Source organism: Temnothorax longispinosus, chromosome 3 (assembly GCF_030848805.1).
Source record: "Temnothorax longispinosus isolate EJ_2023e chromosome 3, Tlon_JGU_v1, whole genome shotgun sequence".
NCBI classification, from domain to species: domain Eukaryota; kingdom Metazoa; phylum Arthropoda; class Insecta; order Hymenoptera; family Formicidae; genus Temnothorax; species Temnothorax longispinosus.
In genome coordinates, this window is record NC_092360.1 from 12,960,130 (window position 1) to 12,977,432 (window position 17,303).

Sequence of the window (17,303 nt, forward strand, 5' to 3'; positions counted from 1 at the left end):
CTATTAATTCACTCTGTATATCTTTCTCGTCGTGTAAAAATAATTAAAATTAAATAAATATAGATACATAATATTGCTAATTGGTTTCTCTCATTTTTTCACACTCAAATCATCGAAGCGAAACCGAGAGATATATAAATACTATTATTTATTTAGAAAAATATAAAGTATAAAACAAGAGAAAGTGTAAATGTTTGTGTGCATATTTCATAGATTCATCTTATATATCTTCAGTTTCTTAAAAGTTATCTTATATAACTTCTCTATTTTACACATCATATAGTTTTTATAAATCACGTTTAGAATTGCGCTGTCAGTCTTTTAATTTCATATACTTATTCAATTTATTGTAATCTCATGCTTGAAGCTATTAAAAGATTTCATCAATCTCGTCACGATAGTCATAAATCGCGATAGTCATAATTCCACGGCATTCAATCGTTTTAACTATTTCAACTATTTATAATCGTAACAGAACCAATAATTGTTTCATTCCTATAAATTATTTCTTGAATAAGATATAAAATAAAAAAAAGTTTGCATACAAACTTTTTATAAAGTATAACATATTAAGAAATTGTATATTCGCTGTTGTATGCTCGCATTTTATTCCGTCACATTTAGCGCAACCCAGATGTATCTATGGCCATTTAATATTTTATAGATTTTTGCGATATTTGGAACTATGGTTCTCCCTATCTTTTTATCTCGAGTTGCTTGCAACAAAAGCACGAGCGCATTATAACAATTATATATATGTATCGTTCAAGATAAAAATTATTTATATGTCAACGTTCGAAAATGGTCCCACATATTGAGAATACCCTATTTTACAACTAATTCCCCATTAAAAAAATCAAATATAATAATATATATCTCTAAATGAGTAAATAATAAAATTATACATATAAAACACTTTCTGTCAAGGACTTTGTAATTGCTTATTATCAGATTTCGTTTTAGTAAGTGACACATTAGGCACAGTTAAACTATCACTTGGATCTTGAACGCTTTCAGATGTATTTGTAGTACTGGATCTTTCACTGTTGGAATTTGAATTTTGAAATTTAGGCGTGGAAGTCCTTCCTTTCAAGAGCACAGCTTGGTCGGTACTCTTGCTAGCTTCTTTGATCGATATCGATGATACGTCACTGATATCCGGAAAACCATTCGAATCATGCTGTTTCTTAGTAGGAGAAATCATTCTTCTGGCTGTATTTATTGGTGTAACATCCGAGTTTGAAGAGGAACTAAGGGCACTTGCTTCTCGAGTTTTCTTTAGCGTCGTAACCGCCCAACCTAAACCTAATTTCTTCAAAGCTGTTTCCATTTCTTCCGGAGATGAATTCTGCTTTAACATATCTGATGATGGAGTACTCGTTATTTCTGAAATACCAGATAATCCGGAAAAACTGTACGCACTAGTAGATGTCGTTTTATATTTACTTTCTTTATGCTCTTTATTAAGATCGATACTTATGGAAGAACCAAGTTTATCTTTCGTTTGAGAAACAGGTTCTTCAGTGGTTGTGTCACATTGTAACTGTTTATTACATTTTTCGAGCATGTACTCCCGTTCAGCCTCAACTCTCGTTTCCGTAACACAATCAGACATACTTTTTAACTTTTCAGGAGAACTGCAGATAGTTGTAGTTTCTTGTGATTTCTGTGCGGAAGACAGCTTTTCAGTAGAATGTTTCATCCCGGATGACGAATCCGCTGATTTCTTTGAGGAACTTTGATTCTGTTGAACAGGTAAAGGAGCCACATGAACAGATGGCTTAGATTTTGCCGGGCTCTTGCTACTTTTATTAACTGCATCTGTTGTATCAAATTCCACGATCGTCGATAATTCATGTCCTGATGATTCTAATTCTGGTCTGTTTGCATTAAAGACAGAATAATTCATAAAATATAAAGAAAAACAAAAAATATATATGGTATGTAATTGAAATATATATACTAAACAGAATTATTAGATTAATTTTACCTGTACGGTCCGTTTAACAATGTAACGGGAGGTTTAGGCCTCGCACTTATTGATGTCGCATATCCATTGCGCAATATTTTGGGAATGCCAGTTAATATAGGAATGAAACCGTTTTCTTTTGCTGTCTAAAAATGTATATAACATGTAAAATAGTATTCATACATAGAAATTGTTTTGTCAAATGGTATTAATTATTTTATCGTGCTTTTAACATGTCTAATCAAATGTTATAAGTAAACTACTCATATATTTAATATATGTACAAAATTTCCCTCTCCTTTTCTCATTTGTATTTTTATGTGAATAAAAAATGTTACATGTACAAATAAAGATATGAAGATATATTACATACCTCTGAAGTAGAAGCAAGTTCGTTTGTAATGCTATTATCTTTTTCACGTTCTAATGAAGCATTCTTTTTTAGATTGAAATCCTTAAAAGAAGATACTCTATGCTGTGTCTCATCATTTTCTTTCAAAGCTGCAAAGGCGGTACTTGCTTTGTTCAAATTTTTACTTTGTTCCAAAATTTCGTTTGACAATTTCTCTATTATTTCTTCTTCGTGAAGAGAAAGCGTACACGGGGGCCAAGAATTACGCTCCGTTGTTTTTGTTGCCGACGTTGCTTGAGGTTTTTGCTGCATTTTAAATCGGCTAAGCTGTATATTAACTTTTTCATTGCTAATAACTTTTGGCTTAGCTCTGCCTTCTACTACTTTGGATTCCTGTACATGTGCTTTAACAGTATCTATTAATTTACTTCGGGGAGTAGAAGTGATCGCCTGGATTTCCGCATCGCATAAAGTTTCATCCTTTGAACCTGTTTCGCTTCCTCGCATAATTCTTTGTGATTCAAGGAGAGTTCTTGCAAGTTGGGCATGAATTGCTTCTATACTGTCAATCAATCTACGTACTGCTTGGGCATCGTCACGGGATGCTTTGGGCGTAGAAATTTGCATTAAGCTATTGTCATCGCTTGGACTAATTAGCGAAAAATCCATATCTGCAATAAATATGTAATGCCATTTAAAATTTCGGACAAAAACAATGTTCTATTAACATATTCAATCTAACACATAATTCAATATGTTATTTTGTCAAGTATTAGTGAGTGATACATTATATAGATTTAATTGGAATCACAACAGTATAAAAATATCTCGTGGGTGATTAAAATTAAACTGCATATATGTTAAATAAATGACGTTGTAATAATACTTTACCTTTTTGTTCATTTCGTACTTTTTCAATGAGGTCAGTTAAAGACGCTATTCTTTCCGCACATAAATTTTGTAGGTCTTCATACTTTTCCAATATTTCAGGACAATTTTTTAAAGCGTAATCGTGAATATCGTCAAGTTTTATATGTAGCAATTTACATTGGGGATTTTTGCATATACAGACTTTGGATGATGGCTGCTCTGAAATAGATACACGTTCTGATGCTGCAGATTTCTGACAAACGTCTGATGGATCTGTAATGGTAGACTGGTCCTTTCGTGCCGATATCACAGTACTGCCATTCTGAGAATCATTCAAACTAAATCTAAGCATCCTGGTAATCCTATCGCGGTGCGGAATGTTCGATGGCATCATCATTGTGCGCGGCGAAGGAGTTTCCGGTGTGGAAACAGGGCTGATGTCTTGTAATCTTCTCCATTCGGGTCCCGGAGAATCTAACATTTCTAAGATCGGCGTGACGTTACTCAGAGCGTCAAACACCGATCTAGGCTTTACTGGCGGTGGGCTTGCAAAGGCGGTGGACGTTGACGTATCTGAAGTATCTTTTATCCGAATCCACCTTTTCGTTTGAGTCCGAACCTGATACGGCTTACCCGTAGATCGATCTTCATCGTTCATACCTGAAACTGTCTGTGAACTTTCCGCGCTAGCATCTATCGACACTCTGGTTTCCAGCGATGGATCTGTCTCATCTTGAGCAGACTCGCTCATGTGTATATCAACTCTTCTGGTAGCTGTGTCTGCCGTATCCAAACATTTCGTCTTCTTCTGAGGAGTCAGGCGAGAGCCTGACTGAGACCGCGAGAACCTCTTCATGGGTGACGTCGCTTTAGAACTGACGGACGTTGAGCGAATCTTTTGATAAACTCGAGGCGACGGTCGCTTCGATACTCTCACGCTGTTCTTTCTCTTCTTAGGTGTTACAATTACTTCTTTCTTATCAATCTCAATGACCATCCCACTAATCTCAGAGCTTGTCGAATTATTGCTGCTGTCGTCCGTCTCCGGTGTAATAATAGTAATTTTTGGTTCAATCGGATGGGGTGCTCGTGCAGTTGCGTCTCTGCTGGGATGTGGCGCGTCTTTTTCAGGTAATTCTACTTGTACGCTCTTATTCTCCGCTGGACCCGTTTGTTCTAGTGCTGTCTGACAAGCAATTTCAATTTTTTTTACAGGTGATTTATCAGGTTTCTTCATCTTACGATCTTTTCTGACGCATTCGTCACTACTAGACATATTTATGACTTTAACTTCAGGTGACGAGGGCTTGGCAGTACTAGATTCTGGTGCTTTTATCGGCGTTTTATCTTCAAAGAGTGACCTCATGCTGACATTAAATATATTATCTGGCAAACTGGCGCCAAATTCTTGTAACAGCAATCTTTTTTGCCTTTCAACTTTCTTCAGCATATCTAGTATTTGTTCTTCGCGCGACATTTTGCTATCTTTATCTTGTTCTGTGTGACAAACACCTGTGTGACAAACATCTGTGTGACAAACGTCTGCCTGCTCTTCAATGAGATAAGGATCTTGCCATGTGGAATGTGGTACGTCATTATGCATGCCGTCTTTTTTCCGCGTTGGTAAAGTAATGACTCTTTCTGTGAGATGAGTGCGCCGGGTCGATGCGCCGTCTGTACCGAGAACCTTTTTAGCTGCACGGTTCAACCTCTTTTGATGTTCTTCCTGGCATTTACTTCTCTGATGTAGTCGCATGTGTGTATCTTCCTCCGCGGATTGAATCTGACTAGCTTTTAGCTTGCGTTCTTCCTGCGCAAGATGATCTAGATTTTGCAGAAGCGCCTGATAATCCCTCCGTACTTTCTCTCGCAAAATCGCATCCTCGCCACGACGTTGAGCATTTAATTTGCGAGTTTTGGATATATGCGTTTCTACATCGTCTGCATTTTTCATTGCCCGTGCTACTTCCATCGCGCTTGGCTCATTTCTGATGTCAATTCTTTCAACCATACCAAGAGGCCTGTCATAGACGTATCTCTGCTGCATATTGCGATTACATTGCGATCGTACTTTGTTCTCTGTTGAAGCTGGAGTCCTCGGAGTCTTATTGCAAGTAATTTGTTCTACAGCGTCAGAAAAATATGACGAGTCATCGCTGATTGAACTAGAACTACTACTGCTGACGCTGCTTGACGTGTTTTGTGTATAATCTTCTGGATTGTATCTTGCTATCTTGTCAGGCTTCGTTGGTATAGCGCTCATCGTTGGCACCGTTCTTCGTGGTACTTGATCATCACTTGCATCATCAATAATATGCTCGATATCATCAGACACATAATTGTCCGCTTTCTTCCTTGAGGATAACTCGTGAGATTGTACAGCAGATTTCTTTTGTAATCCCGAAGGACCCGGTTTTGGTGATAATGTTTCTTGATGTTCCTTTAGAGTAGGTTTCTTTACCCTTCTAGGTGATTTTTTGGGAAGAACTTTTTTGCTTTTCCTATTTGGAGTTAGTACTTCCTGCATAATTTCCTCATTTGCACTTTGAGAAGGATTTCTTTCCATCCTGTCATTTTCCTCAGATAACGGCAGCTTTGGAAGTTTGGCCACCATCGCAGCCCTTATATTTTCTATTTCTCGCACTCTACGTAATCTTTCCTGATGAGCTGCTTCCGCATCATCGTCCGTCTGTTTTGCTTCCTTCACACGCTCTAGAGCGTCCTTCCCTCTTTTTTGCGCCACAGCTCTATCTTTCCTTTCCTCTACCTCTATTATCGCGTCTGCATCCGGTTGCAAGGCAGCAGAGGCATGAGCTTGACCGATGTCCTCCAAATCTTCCTGATACTTGCGTTGTATGTCCATGATCTTTCTATCGTGCATCTCCCTAAGTTCTGACTTCCCGTCTCTCTCCAATTTGCTAAGCTCTTTCTTCGCTATATTCTTGGCACGTTCTAAAAGTCGATTCGATATCTCCTTTGACTGCTGCCGAACCTGCAACGCAATATGTCACTTTACACTTTTGACTGATGTTTACATTGTCAAAGGACGCACGATAAAACATAGAAAATTGACAGTGTACAGTTCAATTATGTAGATTCCAATTGAAAGGGATCGGGGACTCGTATTTCACTCGCTTCTTCGAATCTTGGCTTCGAATCGGGCCGGGTTTGAAAATTTTCGACGAATAAACATACCTGCTCCAAGCGTAACCTTCGTCGGCGATCACGTTCGTTCTTCTTGATCTGATCCAGATCGGACAGCACCATTCTCCCACGGCGTACGTTTACAGGATTCCCGGTCATGGTAACGTGTATTGACATATTTCATCGAGGAAGATCGCGTTAAACTTGCACGCGAACTCCTGCCGAACGCAGCCATGCAATACAGTTTAACTCAAATTTAAAATGACAGGAACGGCCATGTCGGATCCGAGGAATGGCTACGATCATAAGACGCGTACTCGCACTACTCGCTAGAGTCCTATAAAGAGAAGCGCGACTACGCGACCGGTGTAACGGATCCTGATTGGCTCCGCCATTTTTTGTACATTTTCATTCACTTTGTGAATGAAGAATAAATTTAACTCGTCTTTAAATGTGACCTAAGTATGCGTCTGAAATTATGAGATACAACAAATGTTATATACCTGAATGCTCAATTAACTAATGATCAAGGTCGTATTCTTCAGGAACTTTCGGTTTCTAATCATCCTTTTAATTAAAAAAAAGGCAAAGGCAAAAGTATAACAATTAAAGATAAAGTTGGAGTCCATCACTTACACAGAAACTATTTTCTATACATGTGAGAATTAAATGCATGGTTTAAAACTGTTATCTTCTCGTAGATATCTCGTTTGGAATATTTTAATTAAGCTTTACAATTTTATTAAATTACATGATTTGACTATAGAATTTGAAAGAACATTATGTTTATAAAATTAAGGCGTGGAGTTTCATTATATATGAGGTGTGAACATTAAATAGTAAACAATTATTGTTGAAATTTTTTATGCAATATATATTTATACAATATATATTATTTCTTTCCGGCTATAATGATACCATCATATTTCTGCTGGAACCACTTCATGGCATCTTCTTTGGTAAGACGGTGTTGAAAACCAACCTTACCGGTCTTTCTTCTTCTATGCGCTACATTAAATCCTACACAAAAATCAAATACATATTTAATATAGATAAGTTTGACATAATATTTAATTAAAGTGTAATCTCAATCAAATAACACGATCAGTGAAATGAACGTGAATTAAAAATATGAAACATTTCCTTTACACATTTAAATATATAGATACTATCACAAGACAAAAATATCTATTATATATATTTCTTGATTTTCTATATATAATTAAAATTAATGTAATTATTATTAACCTGGACGTCCAAGTACAACGTAGAAGTCCAAACCGTAGATACCGATACTGGGATCATACTTGATTCCCAAGTCGATATGCTCTTGAATGCCGAAACCGAAGTTTCCGGTACAGGAAAAGTTTTCCTTCCTCAATTCATATTCGCGTACCTATAACCAAAAATGACATGATAGGAATACAGTGTAATAATACATATAGTGTAAATAATAAATGTAGAGTCTTTACTTCACCTTCAAGCCACGTTCCAGAATCTCCTCAGCTTTGGCACCGCGTACAGTGCAATGGACAGCTATCTTTTCATTACGACGGATACCGAACGAACGTACCGTATACCGAGCTTTGGAAAATACTGGTTGCTGGCCGGTCAGTTGTTCCAAGACCTATACAAAAAATTATTTTAAACTTTAAAGGTTCAATTGTTAGAAACATCTTCATTAAAACAAAAACAACATCCTTGGAAAACCTACCTTGGCGGCACGCGTCAGTCGATCACCAGATTCGCCCACGCAAATATTCAGGCATAACTTCCGGATTTTGACTTCACGCATTATATTTTTGGATGCATCTTTCGGCTCCTTCTTCGTCTTTTTATCGGGCTTCCTACCGGTCTTCTTACCGGTCTTTTTCTCGACCTTTTCTTCGGGCGCTTTTTCTGCATCCTAATTAATTAAAGTACAATTATTAACATCCACATCGAGTACATTATTAACCTCTACACTTGACAGTGTATCTAGCAACGTGTGAATGAAACATTTTTAATAAATCAGTCATGTTGATATTAATTAATCCAAAGTTGAGAATAAATGAATCATGAAGCTTTATTGCCGAACAAATCTAATAGCAGCAATAGCAATATGTTAAAACCGATCGAACCAAGCGTGAAATCTCGTCCACGTGACGCAGAGACAACCTCAAAAATAGGCAACTTTAGGACAAATTTAATATTCTCCATAATTTATAATATCAGTTATTTCTATGTCATAAGGATATTTAACAGAATTAAATTGTAAAAAAGACACACGTAGATTAAACGAAAAATCTTTGAAGCGAGAAACCAACACTCACCGCCATGTTGAAGAGAAGAGGCAATTTTCACGACCTCCGCGACAGTCGACCTCGACAGTAGTCGACAGTCCGCGATTCAGTTCGATTCTTACAATTTTGGATCGATCATTCCTGTTCGGGCTGTTCGATAGGCGCAGTGATATTCTTTATTACGATTGGTCTCTGCACTTAGCTCAAAATAGGATCTAAAGGCAAGAACCAATCATATTAAAGAATCGCTAAGCATTTTTTTTGTCTTCGCCAATTAACAGGCATAAGCAATTAAAGATTTAAAAAATTTCTAGGTAATAAATTTACTTATTGGATAAGAATTTACGAGAGCGTCCACGTGACACGTTTAACCACAGCCATTCACAAATCACAACGAAGGATAAAATAGAAGAAAAAAATTAATAGAGGAAATTGTTGATTTTTTCTTAATTTTTGCAACAATACAGTTTACTTTATATTACAATTAAAAGTACAATAAATTTCACAATTGGAAAAATTAATTAGAAAATATGAATGAGTTAAACAAAGCGGCATAAAGTTTGAACATAAAAATATCCGTTATAAATTACAAAATATATATTAATATTCTAAAATTTTGCTTTTTCTTAATTAAATAAAAATAAATTGAAATGAAGCAAAAGTTATAAAAGAAACTTATTCTTATAAGAATTTATTTGCGAGACGAATTTAACGCTGCAATAACTCGTAAAAAAGACTGCATTGTTAATATTTAAATATATTTATTGTTCATTTTGGAGGTATGACATATCTCTACTTGCCATAGATCTAAAATGATTACATAGCACCTTCGACAAAAAGGTTGTTTGCTGTAGACATGCTCGTCGTAAATGACGTAAATGTAGCTGACCGCTCGAATAAATCATGGCGAATCGTCGCATTTCTGATTGACGGAAAGCGTACATGAAATTTAAGTACAGGTGCCAGCATGAAAACATGATCTGAAATAAAACCTCGGATACTAAACGAGAAAATTTTATGCATATTAAGGCCTCGATCTTAATATTTATAGTTTAGCAGACATTAGTGTACACAACCATATACTAAATACACGACCCCTTACTCTTTAGTTACGTAACAATTACATTTCTCTTGTCTCTCGAATGCTTTTGTTCGTCGAGGCAATGCGGCTTTTCAAACATAATTACGAAAATTAATCTACTTATTGCTTTGTGGCGCAATCGTGTTTCTTCTTGTTGGTTACCATGGAAACTGAATATGAAACTCATTTATCTATCTGAAATGTATAGATAGTAAAAGATCCCTCGAACAAATTACGCAGGAAACTTTTTCTTTGCACATTATATTTTATACTTTTTATACCTTATTCTGCATAATGCGTATTTTTCATCGATTCCATCAGTTTTCGTAGGAAACCCGCGCGAATCTATGTACTCATTAATCGTAATCAAGGAAATTAATCTATTTGTTGATTTGTGACCCTGTCGTGTTTTTTTCGCTTACTGTGAAAACTGAATATAAAACTGATTTACTTGGATAATCTCTTTAACTGTAAATTCTCTTGAATAAATTACGCAGGAAACTTTTTACTTTTACATTCTATTTTATACTTTATAATTACCCAATTTTGCGTAATGCGTATTCTTCATCGATTTCATCAGTTCTCATAGAAAACCAGCGCGAATCTACGGAAAGCTCTCCTTATTCATTCCGTTAAATAACTGTACATTCACTCATTTGATTATAATTATACTGATACGCTTGATCTTTATAATAATTTGCCGTAACGAAGATATGATACGTTATGCTCCTTATTCAAGAGAGAAAGATCAACATTTTACCTAAATGCATTTTCAGCACATTCTAACTGTCCTTTATACGGAATATTTAATTTTCATCATATTGAATATGCAATTCATTTTTCGGGATAAGTTCAAGGAAATTTCTTCAAAATCGTTTCTCATACATTTGAAATTATGTCGCGGGAATAAATAATCATCGGAACAATAAATGCTGATTTTTATCGAGACTTCTCGCTCCATGTTTGATTCTGTATCCCCCCTCCCTTACCCCCCCGATACAAAGCGTAATTGCACGTAAAACATATATGACATTTCCACGATCGTTTCGTCAGACGTTCTATTTACAGTAACGCGCGCAGCTATATTCCGCTGCGATTCCCGATTAGCTCTAGGCCTCTCGAACGATCGGAGGAACGATGCAAGGAGATGTCGGCGGTAATGCAAACGAGGTAGGATAACGACACAGCGTTATTTTCCAATTTAATTTATTAATTTGTACGTCTATGTACAAGGCTGCGTCGAGCTAAACACTCTTCTCTATGATACATTACATGTCTTCTTACGTAAAACTCAGGCCCACTTGCGGGAAACAAGGTTGCAATAAATTACCAAGTTATGCGAAAGAAGTCGCTAAGAAAAATAAAAGAATGATTGCGAGGCGCTTTACCGCCCCGCTGCATTCAGCTATATACAGTACAATAAAACAACGCTAAATGCGCAATCTTCCGCGTGCAAAGACTGACAATAGCATTGACGATCCTGCTACGACTACTCGTCGTCACCAAGCGTTCGCTAAGGAAAATAAATTAAGAAAATAAGCACCAGAGATTTGACTTTGTGCTAAATTATTATAAAATAATGCATTATAGTACGATGCACCATTCTCAGCATCCTCCCTGCCCTTTGTATCCTAATTGTTTATATTGCATTGGTAATAACAGCTTATTTTCCAGTCGCTACGAATTTCGAATACAATATTAATTTCTTTAACTACCCTGCCATTATAGCTTTCTTAATTTGTTTTTTGTTCTCCATATCGTTGAGATTTCAATCTTTAACTATGTAAGAATATGGACTGCACTAAATAATTTGCGTATCTTATAGCGAGATATTGAGCGAAATGTTCCCAAGTGTAAAGATTGTTCGGTCTATTAAACCTGCGCAAAATTGGGATATTTATTAACTATAGATATTAATAAAATAAATTGAATAAATAAAATAAGATAGACTAAAAGCCGCAGTTTGACTAGTTTTTACTAATATTGTGTATTACACAATATTCTTCTATAAAAACGATATTTAGTTGTATTGTCGATTTCTTTTGATTTGTAAAAAATAAATTACTAAATAAAAAATTTATTAAATAGTTTGCATCGATTTTTATACATAATTCTAATAATGTAATTAATATAGTTGATATATAACGAATCTTTTGAATTATATCGCCAATTACACACAATGTATCTTGATTTTTAAATTTTTGCGTTATCAAATGTAATATAATGCGTAAATATTGCAAAACTAGCAGTCCACGGATACATAGTCGAAGATCATACAATTATCTTTGTTAAAATAATCTTTCATCTTCGTTTGAGCTAGTAACTTATGGATTTCCTTTCATTTATCACAAACTATCAAAAAACCCTTCTGTACCTATCCGGTTTTTAATTCATTATAGATTTTAAAATAAAATTTAAAATGTATAATGATTTTGTGTATTTTTACTGTACACAGTATATTCCGCCCTTCTGTATTCGTCTCAGTTTTAATTCATTCTTTAGAATAAAACTTAAAATATGTTTGTATAGAATAGCAATCTGATTTGTATATCTTATTAACGTTAACACCACTTTCTCATGATTATTTACAACGATTCACCACGTTAGATTCGAAAATTACTGTATCAAATCAGCGAATACGTCAAAAGTGTAGACAGTCGATAATACTGACGACAGGAGCATATCGTGTACTCAAGTAATTACATTACACGAACTAAAATTTCCAGGTAACAAAACAAATAAGCTCTTTCTCTGCGAACATGTTAAAAAATAATTCGCTGGAATTGATTGATTCGTCCCCTATCGCATTACAGATTCTACAAAATATTCACAATAAACCACCTTTACGACCAAAAAGAAGCGAACTTATTGCTCCCAATGCCGACTGTTTGGATTCTTTAGTTACAGGCGTCGGAGCTGGCGGCTTAACTCGTCCCAAATCGGGTCTCGTCGCTTTAGCACCCGATCGTCGTTGTCGATCTGGCGACTGACCCGCTGCTCTCGAGCTAAATGCATTGGAACCGGACACGCTTGGTTTGGGCTCCTTGTCATCCCGTTTGCCCAGCAATGACGACGGTTTGCTCGACGGAAATTCGTCACAAGTGGAGGATGTTGAAGACGAGGGAGATATTAACTTCTCTTGACTCATACTGGAGGACATCGAAGTTTTGAGGAAAGTCAATTGTGCCATTGGACTGCCAGTCGAACGACGCGTGTATAGAGCACCCTGCAGAGCTAACGGCGAGATCGATGAGCTAACCGTAGTGGCTATGATTGTATCAATACCAATCCTTTCCAATTTCTCCACCAGACGTATCCCCGTGAGAGCTTTCTTCTCCGTGCGCGAGATCGTCGACTTCGGTCTTTTTTTCTTAGCTTGCACCGGCGCTGGAGGCTCATAACTAAAAGTACGTCTCAATAATTCCGCCCCGGTGCTAAGCAGTCCCAATGTCAACGAGGCACCGCTCTCCGGTGGTGGGGACGATGACCTAGGTGACAGACTCGCATCAGGACTATTGCACGGTGTAGCAGTCGGCGAGAAATTCCGTTCGTCAGTAGGTGTGCCTATGCACGAGGGCGTGACGGCTTTGATTCCTCTTTCGTTCAGCATCTTGGCCAATCCAAGCGTGGTGGAGAATGTTGAAGTTGAATTGCGACGGCTGTGTGTGCGAGGGGTGCTCATACCGGAATTCATACCAGAGTTCATACCACTGTTGGGCGCTGAGGCGACACGACTGCTAACGATGCTCGGTGTCACGCTGCTGATGGTATGATCATCCGGATGCATCACGGTGCTGTTAGTAAAGGTGTAAATGGAGCCGGTGTCTTGGAATGGTTTACCGGGATTAGTGTATTCCTCATCTTCCTCCAAATCGCTCAACGCGAATGTTATAAGACCGAGATCCTCGAGAGCGCGGCCACCTCTAGTCTTCACGCCTGGTCTGTCCTCCAGTAATCCACCTAATGTTGGCGTCGCCAGTCGCGACCAATGATGCAACGTCTGGGAGCCTTCCATTGGTTTGACTATCTGCAGTTTCTGTGGGATACGCCAAGCGTTGCCACTGTTGCCGCTGAAGCCGCTCAGATTGCCGCTACTGCCGGTCGACATGATGCTGTCCGGAGTGCGACAGTCGAAAGGTAAGAAGGTTGGCGGGGAATGTAATATGCCACCGTCGTAATCGTAACTGTAGCCGGCACCTGTGCTGAGACACGCACGCCTCGCTAATACTTCTGCGGGTGTTAAACGACGTATAGCGGCTTCTAAATCAGCAGCACCAGGAGCACCAGGTACACCCATTCGTTGTGGTCCCCTGAAATATAGCAGAGTTTCACTTTCAGATTATATTGGAAAATAGATTTGTATTTTTTTCATGAAGAGAAAAATGGATACATACGGATAATCTTCCGTCTCGATGAGCAAGGATCCGTCATTACTATGACCGGTAGAATCCAAACTGGGAAATGTAGATGCTTGCTGTCGCACTTGCCCACAACTCATCCGCGGGCCAACAGAACTGCTGGACAATGTCGACGTCGTCATAGAACCTATTCTAGGAAACTGATTGGGATCCATTCCCGCACACGTTGCACGAGATGCGCTACGAACGGTCTCAAACACTTTCTTGTAGGTTGGTCTACAAAATAAACGCAATACGAATTATTTTATTAACTGCTACGTAATTATTGAAACTATAATTCTTATGATTTGAATATGCAAGAATATTTGATGACAATTTCAAATCTAATATAATAATAAAAGTTATATTCAAATTTAATAATGATAGAGCATTAGACGCAGCTTCGTAACGTACATCCTGTCACCTGCACCGATCCCCGAATCAATACTTAATTCCGAGTAAAGGGACGATTCCAGTTCCGAAGCGATAGAATCCGGTTGAGGTGCTGCGCCCATCGATGGGAATAACGACCCACCACGTACAGTTGGCATTCCACGTTTTCTCTGTTTTCGCAACTGCTCTTGCGTTTCGGCTAGTAAGTTCACCACCTGAAGTATATAACATGCAGTGTCTCGATAGAGATGTATTTTTACAGAAAAAAATTTATACAAACGAGATAATAATTCAGATCTTAATGTATTAACCATCGAGTTATTTTTCTATATATATTACATGATTCTCACGAGACTTGAACGAAATAATTAATTACTCTATCGTTTCTCATGTTTGCAAAAAATGTACCTCCGCATATCGTTCTTTGAATTCAGCTAGTTCAGCGGCAAGTGTATTTTGATTATCCCTAGTGATGACTAGAGTCGCTCCCACTTCGTCGTGCTCCGCCATCAGCTGAGCGAGTCTAAGCTCTGTCTCAGCTAATTTCGCAGTAAGACTAATTATTTGCTCATGCTGCAATCGATTCTCATCCTTTTGCCGACCGAGCTCCTCCGCTATCCCATCCACCTCCATGTTGGCGTTTGCTATTATTTGCCAGAAGTTATTTAACAATGCTACAGCCGTCTGATGATCATATGATCTCATTATCGATTAAAAAGTTATCTAATTTTGCCAATACAAATTGATTAAAGCATTATTTAATATGAAATATAAAATATGTATTACAAGCAGATACATTTTCATACAAGAACAAACAGATATAAATACGATAGTATACCTAATTGCGTTGCGATGTCTTGTACAAGACGTGCCTCCTGTTCTTCGGAATTGTCGGCATCATGCACTAGTTTCGCGAACTCGTTGCGAAGCTGCTTATTCTCGTCTTCCAAACAGCTAACCTTTCTCTGCAATATGTCCAAATTAATGCCGCGCAGGCCGGTGGGAGTTCCGGCCTCCGAGCTAGACTCGTCCACATCGTTTGTCAGTATCTGTATCAGCTCGGTCTTCTTCAACACCTCATGGTTCAACTGTGTGATCTTCTCGTTCGCTTCCTTAAGCTCAGCTTCTAAAGCGTTGACCGTAGTCTCAAGCTTCTGATTGTGTGCCAACAGTTCCTTGCCGATGCGCGCTGTCAGCTCCAAGTCTTTTTCTTTCTGTTAAAGAAAACCGTAGCCGTTTAATTTTCTTAGTTGTTATAGCTTTGAAGACATCTCGTCTACAATTATTGCTAATCCATTGTCAAATTATCTTTAATAGTATTTCTTGCATAAAATAATGTATTTTTATCAATATTTCTGAAAAGATAATGTTATCTAAAGAGAATTTCTAATAGCTCTCTTTAAATTGCTAAAACTTGAAGGTAATTCAGGTGTACGAGTAAGAATATATACAGAAATAAATTTTAAACAAATTTTTAATAACTTGAGAGAAGTTCTATATATTCTACGCGAGTGCTAATTATATAACTGTTTACAAGTCATTTAAACGGTCATCACTTATCAATTCGTTACGGCTTATCGATTTTGTTTCGGACGTCTCGTTAATATTTTTAGATACGGACGCATTTACGACTCGTAAAATTTTAACGACGCGATATGCACAGCGCGCGGGCTTAGTTTCTATTAGCTCTTGCTTCCCGGTCAGGCTTACCTCCTCCAGAAGCCTTGTGACTGCCTCTATGTCATTATAGGTCTTGGTCATTTGGCTCACCCGGTTGCTACATAAGACTGTAACAGAGTGATGAGTTCGTTATTAAACTGCTGGAATAAAAAGAAATATAATTTAAAAAAAGAAATACGAATACAGCACTATATATATGTGTGCAGAGAGGCCGGACCATTACATTTAAGCCCTGAAAATAATACAAGCAACGCTCTGATAAACTTCTTTTTAATAGCTTTTATCTTCTTATATGGACAAATATTACAGAATGTATGTTGTCGTTAGTACATTATCAATATAGTTGAATTTTCACACATATATTGCAGTCTTTTGATTCATGATTTGTATGATTAACCTGATATAACAATCCACTCTTATTTCTTTAACCTTTGTTTCAATCTCATACATCTAAATCATTTTTATAACATTATGTATTTTTGTAGTTTCATTCAACTTTTAATATTAGTTTCATACTCTCTCAAATGTGAACCATATAAAATCGATCGCATCGCATGTACGATGTAATTCTCTACAACTTATAGAGCACAATCGATATATGGGATGCAGTATCACGTTTCATTCGTTAAACAATATTTCGCGCACAATCCGTTTGCGATATTGATAACACTGATGCGCACGATGGTGATTGAGACCGATAAAATTTCAGCGAGTTCAGCTTTCGATATAATAGCACGCAGAATTTCTCATTCGCGATGCTATAACTGTGAGTGGAGTAAATGTCAATCTTTCTTTACTCGCAATGTCGAAAATTAAATTCGTCGAAATTATACCGGTTCGAATTCCTTTACTTCGAAATATAAAGTAGAACATTTTACCACAAATGAAAGCTTTGCTCCTTTCGGAAGCGAACTGAATAACAGAATGATTAGATCTTCACGCATGTATTACCGTCCCGCATATATTTTATTTTTGTATATAATCGATCTTCTATTATTTATAATCCCCCGCGCAACGATCTAAAAATGTGGGTAATTCTATGTCGGGCAAACGAAACGCAAATCCCAATCGAGTATTCACGCATTCTTCGACAAACTCATCGTTTAACTTCACTTAATTGGCAAGAAAAAGGATA

The 17,303-nt window shown here is 37.3% G+C and overlaps 3 protein-coding genes across 9 annotated transcripts in view; all 3 read right to left on the minus strand.

The window, feature by feature from the left end:
* Positions 1-637: 637 nt before the first annotated feature.
* Positions 638-6,619, minus strand: LOC139810423 (uncharacterized). Its single transcript, XM_071773955.1, has 5 exons — positions 6,387-6,619; positions 3,213-6,183; positions 2,343-2,992; positions 1,991-2,115; positions 638-1,880 (listed from the first exon to the last, which is right to left on the minus strand). Exons 1-5 carry the CDS (start codon positions 6,510-6,512, stop codon positions 923-925), a joined length of 4,830 nt encoding a protein of 1,609 aa, XP_071630056.1. The 5' UTR covers positions 6,513-6,619; the 3' UTR covers positions 638-922.
* A 563-nt stretch (positions 6,620-7,182) lies between these two features.
* On the minus strand, positions 7,183-8,262 carry LOC139809999 (large ribosomal subunit protein uL5). Its single transcript, XM_071773341.1, has 4 exons — positions 8,050-8,262; positions 7,813-7,962; positions 7,584-7,731; positions 7,183-7,355 (listed from the first exon to the last, which is right to left on the minus strand). The coding sequence occupies exons 1-4, from the start codon at positions 8,128-8,130 to the stop codon at positions 7,228-7,230; spliced, it is 507 nt and encodes a 168-aa protein (XP_071629442.1). The 5' UTR covers positions 8,131-8,262; the 3' UTR covers positions 7,183-7,227.
* Positions 8,263-10,887: 2,625 nt separating this feature from the next.
* Positions 10,888-17,303, minus strand: part of Milt (trafficking kinesin-binding protein milt) — a 42,979-nt gene continuing 36,563 nt past the window's right edge. For all 7 annotated transcript variants that reach the window (XM_071773134.1, XM_071773136.1, XM_071773137.1 and 4 more), the window contains 6 exons: positions 16,199-16,275; positions 15,327-15,702; positions 14,897-15,132; positions 14,510-14,703; positions 14,093-14,332; positions 10,888-14,008 (listed from right to left, as the gene is read on the minus strand). In XM_071773134.1, the coding sequence (XP_071629235.1) occupies positions 12,526-14,008; positions 14,093-14,332; positions 14,510-14,703; positions 14,897-15,132; positions 15,327-15,702; positions 16,199-16,275 (2,606 nt within the window). In that variant the 3' untranslated portion in view covers positions 10,888-12,525. The remainder of the gene's footprint in view (positions 14,009-14,092; positions 14,333-14,509; positions 14,704-14,896; positions 15,133-15,326; positions 15,703-16,198; positions 16,276-17,303) is intronic.